The sequence below is a fragment of the Chrysemys picta genome, chromosome 2 (assembly GCF_011386835.1).
Source record: "Chrysemys picta bellii isolate R12L10 chromosome 2, ASM1138683v2, whole genome shotgun sequence".
Lineage (NCBI taxonomy): Eukaryota > Metazoa > Chordata > Testudines > Emydidae > Chrysemys > Chrysemys picta.
The window spans coordinates 63,432,797-63,451,655 of NC_088792.1; the positions used below are offsets into that span (position 1 = coordinate 63,432,797).

The 18,859-nt window shown below is 40.8% G+C and overlaps 1 protein-coding gene across 11 annotated transcripts in view; it reads right to left on the minus strand.

The window, feature by feature from the left end:
- Positions 1-8,676: 8,676 nt before the first annotated feature.
- HYCC1 (hyccin PI4KA lipid kinase complex subunit 1) overlaps positions 8,677-18,859 on the minus strand; it is a 94,215-nt gene continuing 84,032 nt past the window's right edge. For 8 of the 11 annotated variants that reach the window (XM_065583337.1, XM_065583339.1, XM_065583338.1 and 5 more), the window contains one exon: positions 8,677-13,261. In XM_065583337.1, the coding sequence (XP_065439409.1) occupies positions 12,699-13,261 (563 nt within the window). In that variant the 3' untranslated portion in view covers positions 8,677-12,698. Of the gene's footprint in view, positions 13,262-14,172; positions 14,469-18,859 lie in introns of all 11 variants that reach the window. The other 3 variants (XR_010598307.1, XM_065583342.1, XM_065583341.1) reach the window with 1 other exon arrangement.

Genomic DNA, 18,859 nt, shown 5'->3' on the forward strand with positions numbered 1-18,859 from the left:
AAGAAGACTGTATGATAAATCAGATGTGAGAGCACACAATTCAGAGACCCTTCTGTCAGAAGTGATAGCAATTAGGAAAACCACATTCCAGGAAAGATGTAATAAGGAGCACATTGGTAAAGGTTTAAATAGTGGTCCCATTAATGTAGACAAGACCAAGTTCAAGTCCCAAGGGGGAACGTGCTCCCTTAATTGACTATACAACCTTTCTAGGCCTTTAAGAAATCTGATTGTCACATCATTAGGAAAAAACAGAACAGTTATCCATGCAAGAATGGAAAGCTGATATTACTACCAGGTGAACCTTGATAGAGGAAATTGCTAAGCCTTGTTGTTTCAGGTGAAGCAGTTAGTCAACTATATGTTAGATGGATGAATGCATCAGTAAGACTCTAGTTTGACAAGTCAAGATAGAAAACCACTTTCATTTTGACAGGTAGGTGGCCCTGGTGGAGGGCTTTCTGCTACTTGGTAAGACCTAGCAAACTCGCTCCAAGCAAGCCTGTTCTCTGGGATTTAGCCATGGAGCTTCCAGGTCATTAGATGAAGAGATTGTGGGTTCAGATGGAGCAGCTGACCCTAGTCTGGGGAGATTAGATCCGGGCAACGGTGGCAAGATTGGCAATGCCACTGAGAGGTCCATTAGAGTGGAAAACCAGTGTTGACAAAACCACACTGGGGCTATTAATATAACCTGGGCATTGTCTCACTGGAATTTTAGTAGCATTCTGTGTAGGAGTGGGACTGGGAGCAGGGCCGACTCTGGCTTTTTGGCCACCCCAAGCAAAAAAAAAAAACCACAAAAAACCAAACACGGGGCGGCCAGAACGGCAAAGCAAAAACAAAAAACAACCTGCAGCGCGGCCGGAGCGCAGGTGCAGGGGGATCAGCTGGGGGGGGGTGGGAGTGGGAGGGGGAGGGAGCGGGTGGGAGAGAGAGAGAGACAAGGGGGCAGCCAGGGCTACAGCAGGGGCGCTGCCACGTGGCCCCTCCCGCTGCGCCGCCTCCTGCCACGAGGGCTCTGCTCCGGTCGGCGGGGAGGGAAGGAAGAGGACTGCCCTGCAGGGCACTCTGGTTCTCCACGCCGCCACCCCCTACAGGGCGGCCGGAGCAGAACAAAAAAAAAATTCCCTAGGATTGGGCGGAATGCCGCCTCGAACAATCTGCCGCCCCAAGCACCAGCTTGCTCAGCTGGTGCCTAGAGCTGGCCCTGACTGGGGGGAAAAGCATAGTAAAAGCTTCTCTCTCCAGGGTAGCAGGAAGGCATCTGTGATTGAACCTGGACTGTGGCCTTGCAGGGAGCAGAACTGCTGACATTTTCACTTAGACTTGTTTGCAAATAGGTCTATCTGGGGAGTCCCCTGCTTCTGAAAAATGCATCTGGCTACATCCAGGTGAAGACACCACTTGTGGTGACTCAAAAATGACCTGTTCAGGCAGTCTGCTAGATTGTTCTGCCTCCCTTGAAGATAAGAGGCCACGCGATTGATTGAATGGGCTACACAAAATTCCCGCAAGTGAACTACTTCCTGACAAAGGAGGGATAAGCAAACCCCTGCCTGCCTGTTGAGGTAAAAAACATAGCTGCGGTATTGTCTGTAACAATAAACAAGTTTCTCCTTCTGCTATGAGATAGGAAAATCTGAAAGACAAGGTGGGTGAGGTAATATCTTTTAAGGGATCAACTGCTGTTAGTCTCTCTCACCAACAGAATTTGGTCCAATAGAAGGTTTTACCTCACCCACCTTGTCTCTCCAATATTCTGGGACTGACACGGCTACAATTACACTGCACACAACAGTAGGAAAGCCTTACAGGCAAGACAAATTAACCTGAGTTCTCTGATGTTGATAGGAACAAAGAGCTCCCTCAAGGACCAAAGACCCTGAGTTCAGAGGGGCCCCAGGTGAGCTCCCCACTCTAGAGTAGATATGTCTGAGACCAGAGTCATTGATGGTTGAGGATGGAAACACCCACAAAAATGCGGAAAGGATCCAACCACCAATTCAGCAAAGTTAGAACCTGAGAAGGTACTGTGAGCACAGTGTCCAGATGAAGACAGCTTGGTGAGTACATTGAGGCCAGCCACATCTGGAGGAGGCTGAGGTGCAGCCTCATGTGTTGTATTACATATGTGCATGAAGCCATGTGCCCTAGGAGCCTTAGACCTGTGGTTCTCAAACTTTTGTACTGGTGACTCCTTTCACATAGCAAGCCTTTGAGTGCGCCTCGCCCCTTATATATTAAAAACACTTTTTAATATATTTAACACCATTATAAATGCTGGAAGCAAAGCAGGATTTGGGGTGGAGGCTGACAGCTTGCAAACCCCCATGTAATAGCCTCGCAACCCCCTAAGGGGTCCCAACCCCCAGTTTGAGAACCCCTGCCTTAGACCATTTCAGGCTGTTGTGATTGGATGAAAGTTGAGGTCTGTCACTAGAGATTGAACAGATTGTGGACTCTTGACTCTGGGAGAAATATTCTGGCCTGGGTAGAGTCCATCACCACCCCTATAAACAGTATCCTCTGTACTGAGCAGAGGGTGGACTGGTTTGCATTGATCAATAGGCCTACGGCCTTGAATGTTTGTTGAATGAGTCACACACTGGATATAACTTTAGCTTTGGACTGGTAGACCTGCACTCCGATCTTCTCAGGAACGCTGCTACCATGGCCATACATTTTGGGAACAGCGGAGGAGCTGCAGACAGGCTGAACTGAAGCACTGTGATCTAATAATGCAAGTGCTTCACTATGAACCTGAGGAACTTTCTGTGTCATTGGTATATTGACACATGAAGGCAGGCGTCTCAAATTGCAGATGATGTACCAGTCTCCAGGATCCAGACACGGAACAATGGAGGCCATGGTGACCATGCAAAACTGCAGCCAAGTCAGGCTCAGCCAGAGAAGCCTGCAATGAGGCCCTTGCCACCAATTTTTCCTCATCCACTAGGGAGAACTTCCACCTAACATCTTCTAACAGCATGTCTTTAAATTTTAGCATGTCTTTTAAATTTTAGCACATTAAAGTCAGACCTGCCCAAAGTGCACACTGGTTTGCAATCCTGAGTTGGAACCACCGCCCTCTCCCACCAGGTAAAATAAACTTTCAGACTAAATAGGTCTAACTTTTTTGAGTCTTGATATTGGGGTTATGCCCTGATGCCCCTGCCTTTCCCTCTCCTTGGCAGCAGATGCTACCAGGGACCCATGGTGTGGGGATAGGAGTAAAGGAACTCATAACCATGGGCAGATACCCAATACTTGCGTTCAACCCTTTTTGAAGTGGGGGAATGGATGCAGGGGTCTCCACAGCTCCTTAACTGGGTCAATAATGGCCTCATTGAAAGGCAGGGCCACTCTGGAAGGACCTGCAGTGGCTAAAATATTGACCAGGCAGTGAGAGGATTCTTTAAACTTCCTCCACCTGTATGCCCAGACTTAAGGCAATCCTCTAACAATTCTTGGTGTGCCTTATAGTCACCTGGGGGAGGCGACATGCCCCCTCCTGCGACTGCCTTACCAGGGGAGGGGAAGAGGAGGCCAACACTGGCTGCGGATGCTCTTCCTCCATTTCTTGATCCACAGGGTCCTGTTAAGCTGGCTCTTGATGTCCAGTATCTGGCTTGGTGCCAGAGTCAGGAACAAGTAAGGTAAGTGCCGCACACATTTTTGATGCCACTGAATAGATCTGGAAATGGGGGGAAACCTCACTGATTCCAAAAGGGCCACTGAACAGCTGTAGGCTCTCAGTGACCTTCTGGCCAACCACTCTATGGTATTTCTGTGACAGGATCCATGGAAGGGTGGAAACACCTAGAGGAGGTATAGTGAGAGTTGCTCCAAGGATGAGAAATGTAGGACCCAACCTCTGGTTTGGAAGAAGCTGACTTTCCTTCTGCTGACCACGGAGGTGCAGTTCTAGAAGGTGCTGGAGATCAGTGCCAAAGTGGAGAGGCCTGCAGTAGGGTGATTAGATGTTTTGATTTTATAGGGACGGTCCTGATTTTGGGGTCTTTTTCTTATATAAGCTCCTATTACCCTCCCCACCCCCGTCCCGATTTTTCTCACTTGCTGTCTGGTCATCCTAGCCTGCAGAGAAGTGAGCATCATGGGTTATCCCTTTGATGGTACTGAAGGACAAGCCTACATGAGGCTGGCAAGGTACCCAGCACTGTAGCAATCCTGCTGGTTCTCTTGTGTCTGCCGGCACTAATAGCGGCGGTACAAGAGTTGACACTGACAGAGTCAGAATGTCCCTGGCAACTGCAAATGCCTCCAGTGGGGTTGGTACTGAGATGGTGTCAGTACTGTGTAGTGCTGTGGATGTGGAAGGAGCCCCTTCAGGCTCTGGACTCGACAGAACCTGCCAAGGCACAGGATTCAATGGCGCCATCTTCTGTGGTACTGAATAGACTGCACTCTACTCTTAACTCCATGCCTAGCAGACTTTGGAGCCAGGGATCTCCCGCTTTGAGCGGACTGCTTCTTGTGCCTCTTGGTAGGCACTGGGGATGGCACTCAGTCACGGCAGGAGGCACACTCCTTACCAACGTCGAGGCACTCAGCGCCGAGTCTGACCAATCTGGCTCAGATGGAGGTCTCAAGGCTGCCTACACAAGTAGAAAATTTAGCCTGGCTTCTACTCACAATCTTTCTTTGTGTGAAACTTAAAAATCACTGCAAATTTGGCAACACTCCTCTGTATGAGCTTCCCCAAGCACTTCAAGCAACTTGACTGTGTTATTGCAGGAAACACAGGGACCTGAAGCCTGCTGACCAAAGCATCCCTCAGCACCAGGAATCAACCAAAACCCTCAAGTGGGGTAAAAACCTAACTAACTCAACAAACACTAAACTATTTACAATAAACAACAAGAGAATACAGTCCACTGAGAGCTCCAGCAACTCTCACAGGCAGTGAGGCCATGTCTACACTATGGGGGGGGGGGCGGGAAGATCAATCTAAGTTACACAACTTCAGCTACATGAATAATGTAGTTGAAGTCGACTCCCCTTGCACTTCTTGTTCAGATGGAGTACAGGAATTGACGGGAGAGCGATCTGTAGTCGATTTAGCAGGTCTTCACTAGACCTGCTAAATCGACCGCCGATGCATCGATCCCCTGTTAAATGTAGACAAGTCCTAAGACGGCACAGAAGGGGCTCAGGGTCGGATGGGCCTATATACTGATGCCAGTGGCGCATAGCAGCAGAGAGCTGCCCTGATGGGTAACACTGAGGGAAAAATTTCCGGTGACTGTACACAGGGCACATCCACATCCAAGAATCGAATGCACATGTGCAATCACTCAAACAGGAAAACGTGTATGCAACACTCAAATTGCACTGAATTGTTCCTTTGCTTAAAGGCCTTATCTACCTACAGCATGAGCAAGAACTGGAAGCAGCTCAGCAAGCTTCCATTGTAGTGAAGTAGCCTTCAACAAGTTGCTGCTACCTGGAAAATGCAACAAGTTAAGCAGCTGCAGATTGTGAAAACTCTTGGGAGCTATTTAATCCAAGATCTATTCATAGATTTAATTATGAAAATCAGAGGTTTCTGTCATGTGTATATACATGAGTAACAGATTGTAATGTAAAAGTATGAATCCTTCTGGGCTTTAGAAAAGAGCAGCGTGGCTGAATAAATTCACTACATCATAGTAAAGAAGTGAAAGTAACAAAATATTACATGGAATTATTTGTGTTGCAGCAGCACCTAAAGATTCCCCTCAGGATTAGGGCCCCATTGGGATAGGTGCTGTCCATATATATAGGAGCCACATCACACAGCTTCTGGCAGAGAGCCACCTTCAGACCTGGGCATCCAGGCAACAACTGCCGCTCTCCAGCCGCCCAGCTCTGAAGGAAGCGCAGAAATGAGTGGCAATACTGTGACATCCCACCCCCCCAAAATAATCTTGCAACCCCTGCAACTCCCTTTTTGGTCAGGACCCCCAACTTGAGAAATGTTGGTCTCCCCCACAAAATCTGTGTAATATAGGGTAAAAGCACACGAAAGGCCAGATTTCACGGTCCATGATGCATTTTTCATGGCCGTGAATTTGGTAGGGCCCTAGTAATCGCACAGCTTGTGTGTTTTCCTGGACTGTCAAGTGATAGAGTTTTAGTTAAGACTGTTTATAGAATCAAAGTTTTAAGCTTGTATGTTTTGAGTATTCTCATTGGAAAGAATATGCTTTGAGATGCTGCTCATTCTTGCCTTACCCCAGTGAAGCAGAAAGAGAGGACGTGCTGAATCTGACTTTCTGAAATAAAAAAGGAAGCTGAGAAAGGAGGAAACGTGCAGAGTTCCTAATTTTTTTTTTGAAACCTTAAAACACACTGCTGCTCTTAAATGGCTTTAGATTAAAGGGATCAGCTACATTCTGTGCAGTAAGCGCAATGGCTTTTAAGCAGTAACTGCAACTTTATTAAACTTGACAGAGGGAAGGCAAACTACCCACCCTGTCACCCATACTCTCACATACCAGGCATTTTAAGTGGTTGCAGTATAGGGATAATAGAACTCCCACAGAGAACTCATAACTCAGAATAAACTCTTCTCAGTCTACCTCTAGGATTTAGCCAGGGCCGGCTCTACCATTTTTGCCGCCCCAAGCAAAAAAAAACCTGCCCAGACTGTACCGCCCCAAGAATGGATGGAATGCTGCCCCAGCATGTGCTTCCTCCACTGGTGCCTGGAGCTGGCCCTGGATTTAGCTCACTCTTCTGAATCCTTTCACTGCTGCCCACCCTTCCCCTGCCTGTGAGGGGGACAGATGGTACTAAAAAGGCCAGGACTCTCCTATCCCATAAACACAAGGTCAATTAGCAAAATCCCAGGTCTTACGTCTGGGAGTGACCCTTTTAGCTCCTTAACCACACTGGAAACTGGCTGCAAGTTGTGACAAACTAACATCCCTATCCTGTACTATCACTAATTAGCTAAATCCTACTCCTGTTTAACCTAACCATGCCTCCAGGATGCTGTGTGGAAGGTGAAAAACTTCACCAAGCCTCTGTCAATTTGGCCCCATGAGGAAGAAAAATTCCTTTCCTGATGCCCATAACAGGTGATCAGTCAGACACACAGTATCTGCAAAAACACAGTTCTGAGACTAATTACAAGGAACAAGGGGTTGCTGAAACAGAGGCTCCAAAAGAAGGAACAGGCTCCCCCAAGGACTGGGGCTAAGATTTAAATTAATGAAAGGGGAAAGTGAGGGGCTAATCAGTTCTCCTCCTCCAGTTGGCCCACTGATGGATAGAGCCTCCAGAAGATGAGGAGGGACAACTCTGCATTCTCCCGACATGTGCTCCCACCCCCACTTTATCTCCTTCTGGGACTTGAGATGCTAGTCCCATCCGGTTTCCCATCCACTGAGCTAAGTATAGTGGTGGCATTTGAAGGAGATTCTTCAGCCAGGAACTTGCTTTTATGGAAATAGAGTTTGCTTTACACTGTCTGATTCCCAAATATGAAGTCCCCCCTCAATAGGAATAAATAATAATTTAAGCAATTAGTGTGATGAGTATGAACCTAATGCTAGAGATACATGGCTGGGTATCACCTATACTTGAGAAAACTCTAAACACTTCAAATAAGTTAGGCAGCTCTTAAGTGTGACCTCTATTCTGGACAGCAACACACTAAAAACAAGAAATAAGTAAGCATTTATACTAATCCACCTGAACACAAATTATTTCCTCCCTAAAAAAACAACAAGGAGTCTGGTGGCACCTTAAAGACTAACAGATTTATTTGGGCATAAGCTTTCGTGGGTAAAAACCTCACTTCTTCGGATGCATAGATGCTTTTACATCTTGCTTCCTATTCCCCAAAGGAAAGAGAGAGGAGCTCAGGTAGTTTCTAAGAAGTTAAATAATAATGGACATCATTCAATGGCATTAGTTTGAAACATTAAGTCCTACTGTATACCTTCCTTTCCATGCAGCATTACCAGCTGATGTAATGTTAGTGTTGTTTTCTCTCTCTACTCATGCTACCAACTCAACTCCTCCAGCTACATCATAAAGAGAAGTGGGTGAAGAATGTACACCCAGTATTAAGTCCATTTACTCTGAACTGCCTACTTGATCTGGTTTGCTTCTTTCCCGCACACGTACAAAAACTATTGGACTGGAGAGCTAGTGAAGGCCTGTGTATATTATGGCTATCAGTTCTGGCAAAATAAGGACCCGAAATTCAGCACGGTTGCAGCTCTACCAGTTGTGACTGTTCTGTAGACAGGACTGAGATTTTAGCACCACGTTGCCATCAGTGGAGCTGCACTGCTAGTGAAAAATAAAATCTAATTTTCCTAGTGTAGGCCAGGCTTACAAATCTTTGCCACTGTTGACATGCTTACAGACATTTGTTGTCCAGCGTATTTATTTGCAGTGTAAATAGGACATGGCCACAGTAAGTACCATATGTATAGCCCAGATATGCATGCATGCATGTATATACTCCAAGCTATCCCATCCTAGTTGTGTGATCAGTCCTATTGCAATTTTAGATTCTTTGTTTACATACAAACGTGAACAAGTGATTTGAGAAGTATAGTCTCACCACTCTAGATTTATTTCAACAAAACCTGTCAATGAGACAAAACTCTGCTATGAAAAGTGCAGAGTACTAAGGTATTAATAAATGTATACAACTTGAAAAACAAAATTCCAGTTTGTTTATTCCAATGGCCAAAAATATTAAACACAAAACAATGCAAATTCATGGTTTATACTTTAGGAAGATTAACTCTAGAGTACAATTTAAAACATTTTACTATATAAAAAGTGAAACACTGCATTACCAAAATATAAGACAGAAAAATAATCACACAAACTATGCAAAACATTAAAAATATGAGAGTGTGGCACTTTCATTTAAACTTAGGCTTTCAAGTTAAGACTGAGAACACCTGCGAACTGATGCAGTTATTCCATAGACCTGTGTTACTAAAAATATACATCTAGTCCATTGTTGCAGTCTTTTAGAAATGGAGTTACACAGATACAAAATCCAGTATGTTACACATCTACATACAGCATTTTAAACCTCAAAAATGAAACTTTGACTAAAAGAAATATTTGACATAATTACTAAACTTGTAAAATCCTTATGCTAATCAAAAGGAGCCTGGTTATCTCTAGAAAGGTGTTTTTTTTAAAAAAAGTATTACTTTTTCTAGCAATATAAACTCCAATAACCTTTCATAAATGTCAACAATTTCTAAAAAAAAAATCACTACAGAACATAGCTACACAAAGTGGTTAAAATGTATGCAATCTTTGCACAAAAGAGTCCTAGTTCTAAACAACAGGAAATAGTTGTTCACTGTTAATCTTTAGGTAATCAAATATTTTGATGGTAGATTTTGCTGTGTTAATGCAGCACTGAAAACATTTCCCTTTGATATAATGAAATGGAGTTCAAACCTAAGTGTAAGGCATTAGCTACTTTTTTTCTTTAGTACCACTTATTTGAGCTTTTTGTTTTTAAATTTTCTTCTGCAGATTATTATACACCTCTACCCCGATATAACACGAATTCGGCTATAACGCGGTAAAGCAGTGCTCCAGGGAGCACTCCGGCAGATCAAAGCAAGTTCAATATAACGTGGTTTCACCTATAATGCAGTAAGATTTTTTGGCTCCTGAGGACAGTGTTATGTCGGGGTAGAGGCGTATTAAATGGTGGTAACCCCTGAAATGTATTCATTCAAAATTAACTACCATTGTACAGTATAAGCTGTAATTTCTTAAGACTACAACAACATTTACTTTAAAAAAAGAAAAAAACTTTTATATTCTCAATGCAAATTTGATTAATATAAAATTTAAAAACTCTTGAGATTCACTATTTAATACTGTCTCCAAGTAGAAGTCTTGATGGGTATTTGGACAGTCTCAGACACGAAGCTAAACAAACTTATTCCTAAAACTTTCCTGCAATTGTTTAAATAGTTATATGTTTAAATACTTATAGTTATAAAAAGGTTGTTAGAGTAAAATTTTAGTATTGCCAAGACCTAGGTTGTGGCAGTTACACAAAATGAACTCAATGAATCAACCATATAGATAGGCTTATAAAGACTTATGTACATAAAGCTGCATGTGTAAGTAGAAGCAGTAGCCCTTTAGTATTAAGAAATCTTCCCTTTAAATCACATTTACTTGAAAACCATAAAACCTCATATAAATTCTATTGTATAAGAGGAATGTGGGTTTTATCATTTTGTTTTAACATTTATTTAAGCCCAGGAAGAAACAAAAACCAACAGCCAAAGGTAGAATGATTAAACGTGCAAGATAAAACCAGCTTACCCTTTTAAAAAATACCTTCTGATTTGTAGTTTGGAGAATAGTCAAGTGGCAGCTTTGTAAACATTAAAGTTACTCATTTGTATCCCTGGCATTTTAAATACACCTCTAAAAAAGACAGTTAATTCTATTACTCTGTAGCTTCAAACTTAAATGGCTGGATCTTCCAGTACAGAAACATCTTTTCTACCACTATTGAATCAAAAAGGGGGTTTAACTACTATGGAGACAATTAAAAATAAATAAATCACAATTTCTCTAGAAAAGAAAGGACTTAAAATACTAATTAGTTCTTAAAGCTAATCCATGCTTAATACTGTCATGGTAAAAGGTTTACTGGAATTACAGTTTAAATCGATAAGTTATAAGTCAACTTAAAGGTTTAGTTCAAGTAAAAGAATTTTAAAATTGTATTACCCTACAGCTAGGAAATCAGAGGAAGGCTGTATGTTCTGCTTAGTGAGAGCTAGGAAAGGATCTTGTGCGAAACTCTAGTGGACATCCCTTCTTGGCCTCCCAGGAGGAATTTCAAGTTATGTTAAATGCAGAATGTCTATTATGTAGACATTACCTAGTAATACCTTTTACCAGCTCCCCAATACTCTTCCACTGCCTGTGGTTTGGATGCTATAAATATGCAATGGCTGGAAATTAACAAAATTTAACACAGCATTGTCACCCCACTCTGAAAGGTGGTTAAGAGGCTGCAGAGAGTGTACGAGAGCTTGTTTAAATTTATTTGTGCTTTAGTTTTCAGTCAAATCAAGAATGGATCTCAAGGCAAAAACTAAACTAGGGAAAGTCTAAAAAAGCTTTAGTCCTTGCTCTGTGTCATGAGGTCCTTTGACATTTTTGGCCTATAAAAGGAACCTCACCACAGAGATCTGAATACTCATGAATGGATATACATTAGACCTCCATTTTACTTTCTCCACTTCCCCTGAGAAAAGACCACACAGTTATACTATGTAAAACACTCCCTCTCTTTTCAAGGAGTGGTTATTGCCAGCTTCTCTTCTCCCCATTTGTGTGTAGCTTGCAATCAATAAGCATTGTTAAAGCTATAATCTCAGCTAATAAGATTTTTTAAAACACTACTATAGTAACTATAAAGAATGTTGCTATTTTGTAGTTTCAAACTAGCAAAATAATGATGGCGTGAGTTACAAGTTACAACATAAATGAAAGTTACAACAACATTAAGTTACAACATAAATGAAATTAGTTATAAATCAGTTACAGTATAATTTCCCCTTTGTGCTTGCAAGATTCTTAATTTGTATGTGTCCTTTTGTAATAGTCTCCTAGTCTCATTCAAGAACAAGCCTTATCTTTAAACACATTATTCCATTAAAATGATGTGCTTGATTCAATATAACAGGTGTCAAAATCAGCGTAAACATACTGATACTATACTTATGAAGCAATTATGTGGCACCTTATAGACTAACAGATGTATTGGAGCATAAGCTTTCATGGCTTTTGAACTGAACATATCTGGTAACTCAGAATCAAACATGGAACCCAACTAGTGACATTTTTAGTCACTTTTCTGAGTATTATGGCATTTTCATCACAGAAAACTCCTGTCCCCAGCAGAAGTTTGATCTGCCATTGTATGACTTTTGGAGCCAAGTTTTCAACCAAGTGTTTAGAGAGACCTATCGTACACAAATCTCAGTTTGCATATACCCATATACTTACAGGAATATGCGACTCAAGTGGTGTGCAAACATATTGGAGTTTGTGAATTGAGTCAGGTGCATGCAAAGATTTCCCACTGTTATGAAAGTTTCCATTTAACATGGAACACTGAACTGGTACTTCTAGCTGTAGGCCTATAACAAAGTACATCTCTCACATCAACACATTTTCTCTGGCATGGTCTGCGATGCTGTGATTTTATTGTATGGATCTATTGCAATGTCACACAATTTCATTCCTGAGTCACAAACCCCTTCTAATAGAAAACTTAAGTAACTACTTTGCATCAGTGACTGAACAGCTATATCCTGAGAAAGAGGATCCCTTTGCTCTGCAGTCTATAATTTACAACACACATACACACTCTGCCAGCATGGCTAAACAGAGCCTGCCAATGTTTGTTAACAATAGGGGGATGTAAATAATAGGAAGTGTAAGTGTAAAATCAAACCACCTAAGGAAAAAAAACCCTCTAGGCTATTAACAGTTGAAACAATGCAAAATAGTTAAAAATTGTAATCTAAACACACTGTCAAATGCAAGCCAAGCTCTAACGGTATCAAGAATTTGGAGGGTTGGATTTTAAAAAGGGAAGATGGGGAGCACACTATCAACAGAATCTCCAGATTCCTTTTTCATACTAGGCAATTTGTCAGACATCAATCTGTTGACAGTGTTATGCTGATGCTAGGAGGTCGCTGCTGATTTGATTGTTTGTTTGAAATGGGAAGATCTATTCTTTCTGCTCCAGATATCAATTTTTCCTCTTGAAGACTACATGCTGAAAACCTATTTGCTTCAGTACCATTTCCACCACTACGGTTATTTGGAACTGTGATACCGCTGACCTGCTCAAATGATTTACTAAAAGCAGTAGTGGTAGTTCTAGCCAAACTATGACTGCCAGGCTTAGGCAGGGATTGACTAGTAGTTAATGTCAGTCTCTTTAAAGATAGAAGATCTAAATTCTCACTCATGGCTCTTTGAGTTTGTTTTCGAGAAAAGTCTTCTTTGCAGGATTCCCCAGAAGCTTCTCTTTCTTTCCCCCCAACTTTGCTTCCTCCAGACCTTCGTTGGCTCTTCCCTAAAAGGATCTTGTTGCTGGTGTTGTTGCTGTTTGATAAGGCAGATTGGCTTGTGCTAGAAGTAGCTCTAGAGTAAAACCCTTCATCAACCTCAGATACTTCTATCAGTTCTTCTGGAATTGCTACATCAGTATTATCTATGCAAAGGAACAAGAAAAAAGTGTTAATTAAAAGGTGTTATTCATATTGTGATTAATTCAGATGTATACAGTTAGTCTTCGGCATTTTCAAAGACGAAGCAATAAAGCAATAGAGTACGGAGCAAAGTAGAAAAATGTAAAACACTTACCTATTGCATTAAATTGTAGAAAATGATTCATTATGATTTAAATTGCATCAAGTTGCATTTACTAAACCACAAGGCATGCCCGCATAATCTCATTTTGTAGTGATTTTGAAAAAAAGCACTATTATTCATGCAAAAGATTAGGAACCGATCAGAAAGAGACCACACAGAAAACTAAAAAGGTATAAATCCTATTATGTGCAAGTGCTTCTACATACTATTTGCAAAGCAAATTAATCATTAAGGTAGATTATCAATGCCACAAAATACCCATTTATGGCTCCTGCAAGTTTAGAAAACCCAACAGTGTTTTAGTTTTATGACTGAAAGGTCACCTTCTGCATTATCTGTTTGCCAGTATAACTAGATTGGAAACTTAACACTGGAGTATGAATGTATCAACATCATGAAGGTGTTTCAAATGGTATAATGGGGGGGCGGGAAACGGTAAAGCATACTGAAATGCTTTTTTGCATAAGTTTGAAATAGTCCACTTTGTATCCTTGATAACTTTATTTGTAAATCCAACAAATATGCAAAATAAGCTCAAAGTGAAGAATAGGAAAGTATTTTCTGTCCGTGTTGAGTCTCACAGTGTGGTTTCCCCAAGTTATGTCATCATTGTATGTGGCACAGACACAATAAGAAATGGTGTGTGCAGTGCATGCATTTGTGTTTTTATTAAATAACAACATGCAAATAAAATAACTGCATACTGCAACTCTCCAAACATGCAGCAGTGACCCTTTCAATCAATGGTACCTTAGAGTGCAGCTACAAAGTGCTCTGCTAAAACTGCACTCTGCCAGATGAGTTTATTCCATCCTCCATCATTTTTCTTACAGATTTTTGCCTCCTGATTTCTGGCATGCCTTTGCTGTCATTTCTAGGATCTGTAGCTGTTTCCTGCACACCCTGTAAATGCTGAGAATCATTCTCTGCTAGTGCTCTGCTTTTTTCCCCATTCCCGGTTCTCTCTCCAGCCACATTTGTGACACTAATCTCAGGTATGACAAAGTTTCCCAATTCAGGAGCATCATTACCATTCTCTGGTTGTTCTAGAAATGAAGATGGATAAGAAAGAAAAAAAAGATGTCTGAAACAAAATCATGAACAACAACAAAAACACAGAAATTGGATGGCTGAAGTGTTATGAATTAAGCCAGATGTTTGCATATTAACTTTTTGTTAATTAGCAGTATTGGTGAGGATGGGATAGAATTACTCCATTTCTTAAAAAAATGGTCTTTCTCCCATGCTGTGCTACACTCCCCTCCAATCTCCTTTGTCTTTCAGTGTTAAAGTCCTGAAAGATGCTCATGAAACATGTGTTCTTGAAAATTCAAAATTACATGTTATTTTAGACATCAAAATTGAATTTAGCTTTTTCCCCCTCAATTCACTTCTATGGCCAGGTCTACACTACAGACCTGTATCAGCATTAAGTACATCGCTCAGAGGTGTGAAAAATCCCCACTCTTGAGTGACATGGTTATACCAACTTAACCCCCTGTGTAGACAGCACTATGTTGACAGGAAAGCTCTCCAGGAAGACAAGCCCTATGACAATATTGTATCAGCTGTACTAAGATGTAAAGAAAACCTTTGTTTTTAAAGTTATCTTTACAATTATCTCTATGTTAACTTGAAGTACTACCACATAGGAGCAGAGATTATGCCTTCAGTATGATATAGCACTCTCCCTTGAATGTGGTTGAACTGAAACTCCTACGTCTTGAGAGCCAGATCAGCTCAGGTACAATTAGATTGCCACTTTATCTCTGCATTCTTTTTAAAGTTATTTTCAACTGGAACAAGTCTGCATAGTTAGGAAAACTTTCAAGTACATCAACTTAAAATTCACTTAACCTTTATATAAAATCTGCAAAGTAACACCTGCAAAAAGCTATGTACGTGTAACATGGAATGTTTATTCTATAGAAATTCGTATATCACATCCATCTCCATAGCATCTGAGCACTTTCCAGTAGCGAAATAAACATGTTGACCTCAGCCCATTTTCTGCTCTTATTGAGTTTATAGTGAAGCTTGATTTATAGTATTCTTATCACTTCCATGTCAGACTGATCTCAAATATTAGACAATTACCTCACTACAGGATCAAACAGGAGAAGATAGGCTATAAGGGAGAAACAGTTCATTGCAATGCTGGAGAACGATGGAAACAAGTTGAGGCACAAGTGATGATCTTAGCTTCAAGGTACTATAACTTGACTGATGGATGAGGCGGGGAAGAGAGCAAACAATACTAAAGGCACAGCAACAGAGAGTGGGCCATCATTTAAAGGTAGTATGAGCATACTTTGATATTCCTGGATAGTTAAAGTAATGGTAGCAAAAATCAATGATTGCTGCAGTTCTTGATACTATACACATGAATAAAAATAGTACCATTGAACTGGAAAAGTGGTATTTTTCTATAGTAAAAAGGGACAGGAAGATCTTCAAAACCTAAAGTGCAATGGTGCATAAGTAGAGTTGGTCAAGAATTTTGACAAAACAATTTTTCATCAGAAAATGCCAATTTGTTAAAACCAAAATTTTTCACCAGAACTCATCACTTTCTGTGTCCATTCATCGGCAAAGGTTTCTTGAGTCCAGGATGGAATTTTTAGGGGGCTTGGGAGGAGGGAAGAGAAAGAAACTCTCCCTAGAATAGCCAATAGCCCAGTGGTTAGGGAACTCACCTAGGATGAGGACAGTCCCTGCCTGATTCAGAGCAGGGACTTGAACTTTCATCTCTCACATTCAAGATGACTGCCTTAAAACAGACCCACCCCTCCAGTTTTTTGTACAAAATTTTGAAAGGTATTGGTTTCACCTGAATGCAAACATTTTGCAACTGTGAACATTTTTGCAGAATTGAAAAACTGTTTCCCACTAACTCTATGCACAAGGTACTTTACAGACAAATTCCTTCCCTGAAAAGTTTACTATCTAAAGTTAGAGTCCGATAAAGGAAGACCCATCAAGAGAGGTTAAGGGTAAAGAGGGAGAGAAATGTGAATGGGGGCGGGGGGGGGGGGGGAAGGAGTGGGGGGAGGGGAGAAGAGAAGAGAAGAGAAGAGAAGAGAAGAGAAGAGAAGAGAAGAGAAGAGAAGAGAAGAGAAGAGAAGAGAAGAGAAGAGAAGAGAAAAACCTTTCAAACTTTACAATATATAATGTAACAAACTACACTTCCAGCAACCTATCGGCATTATAAAAACCTTTAAAGAATTAGACCACAGATTTCCAAACTTTAAGACAATAAAACATTCAGGAGTCAAATGGCTTTTCATCACCAGATCTACTATGAACTGAATTTTGTGAGAGGGGAAGCTACCAGGTCTAAGCAGTCATGGGGTATCCATCATGAAAGTTTCTACCATCACATTTGTACCATACAAAAGCAAGCACAGGAAGAGAGAAAAGCATCTCTCCATTTATATAAATAGTAGCAAGCTTGACAAGAATGAAAAAAAATCCAATGAAAGCATAGCAATAACCAGAAATGATAGCTCATCCTTACTCTGAAGTGCTTGATTTATTAGTGATATAGTTTTCAAAATCTTCAGGACTAAGTAAAGAATATCAATATTAAGAGTATTTGAGGTTTTAGAACTGCAGACAACAATTGTCTGTGCTGTAAGGTTTCTTTGAAACTTGTTGATATGAAGCCTACATATGAATATTGAAGGAACACTAATTTAGGGTAAATATATGAGTAAACACTGAAGTTGAAAGGACGTGAAACCTGGTAAATATTCAGCTACTACATAGGTCTATTTGACCACCAGAGTCATGCTATCTGCTGGAAGGAATGGTTTGAAAGTAAGTCAAGTACCTGACAATTTACTATAATGGTGAAATGTTTCCAAGAACAACTTAATGGCAAAAGGCCCCCCCATGCTTCGCATGAGCAAACATCCAAAGGCCCTTTCTAATGGTCATGGGGTTTGCCTGTATGTCAATGGCCAAAACAGTAACTTTTCCCATACTGCTTAACACGATTTTTCACCAGCTGGCAAGCTGCCACTTTAAGGGAAGTGGCTTTAACACAGTACTACTGTAGTTTGTGAAGTGTTTTGGAATTCTCGAAGATGAAAGGGATGTGTGTGTGATTTATATTTTTTTAGTTTCTATATAGATAGATATGCATGCCTATTATCAAGATTTCAGCAGTGAAGACAAGTCTGATTTCAACACTCGTGGAAGGGATTAAGTAGGAAAACTTACTGTTCAGTTTCTTAGGAGTATGAGTGGAGGCATAAAGGTTACCTCCGAAGGTATCTATTTCGGTTAACAGAAATGTTTTTGATTAGAGCTAGTAAGAAGAAGAATAGGGAAGAAAGGTCACAAATGAACACCACATGGTACTAACTAATAAGGTGAACCAACTGCATTTTAACATGGCTTCACACCTCTGTACTTATGTAAAGCAGCAGGGAAGTCAGTTTTTTGCAGTGGCAGTACCTATTTTGGCCACAAAGCTCTTCCACATCCCATCTTTTATATCTAAAAAACAACTTTAATGGTCTCTAATGGACCTAAGGTACCTTAAAATTCTGTTTAAAATTGGCTGCATGCGCATGCCTAAGTGTGTAGCCATTATGACAATGCACTGGAAACACCAATCTCAAAAGTGTTTCTCAGTTACATTTAAAAACATAGTTAGAATTCATTGATGGCTATAAATGAAAACACCACACATTTTTCAGATTTCAGCTGTGATTTAACAACTTGTTTCCTTTCTCCCACCTGTCTCGAAAAGCCAATTTTTACAGCTTTGGTTCAGATGACACTATTTAGGTCTACTCATTTGATGCCAAAGGAATTAATACATCTAATTGCCAAGAACATGGGATGGGGGGAGGAGGGGTAAACAACCTCCGAAGGGTCACTCTGTAGTTTTTGGCATGCTAGATAGCCATTAATATGCCTAAGAATTATAAAACAAAACTGAACAAAAATATATTTAAAGCTACTATAAATTGTTTATTCTGCATCTAAGACTTTACGATACACCAGACAAGCGCTGCCAGAGATTTTATCCCATTTGCTTTCAATTTTCCTTTCTTCCTTAAATAATATATCCCCGTTTAAACAACGTTTAAACCTTACATAAGACATGCAATTTTCCTACATTTTTTTCTATTTATGTAGGGAGACAGAACAGCCCCTATATACCTATAAGGACTGATAATCCAAGAAATTCTTTTGCCTTTAGGCTGATTATTTACAGGAAAGCCAAGTCAATAGCAACAACAATAAAAAGCCAGCCACGATCTGATGAACAGATGGTGGACTATGTCAGACAAAGATCAAGATATCTGTCTCCCAGAGGACAGACTGATTAAGAGACCTTTAAGCTAGATATTCAGGGAAGATGGTTGGGAGATGTAATCTCCATGCCTCATTCTAATATTGAGCAGAAGGAAAATCAAGTAAA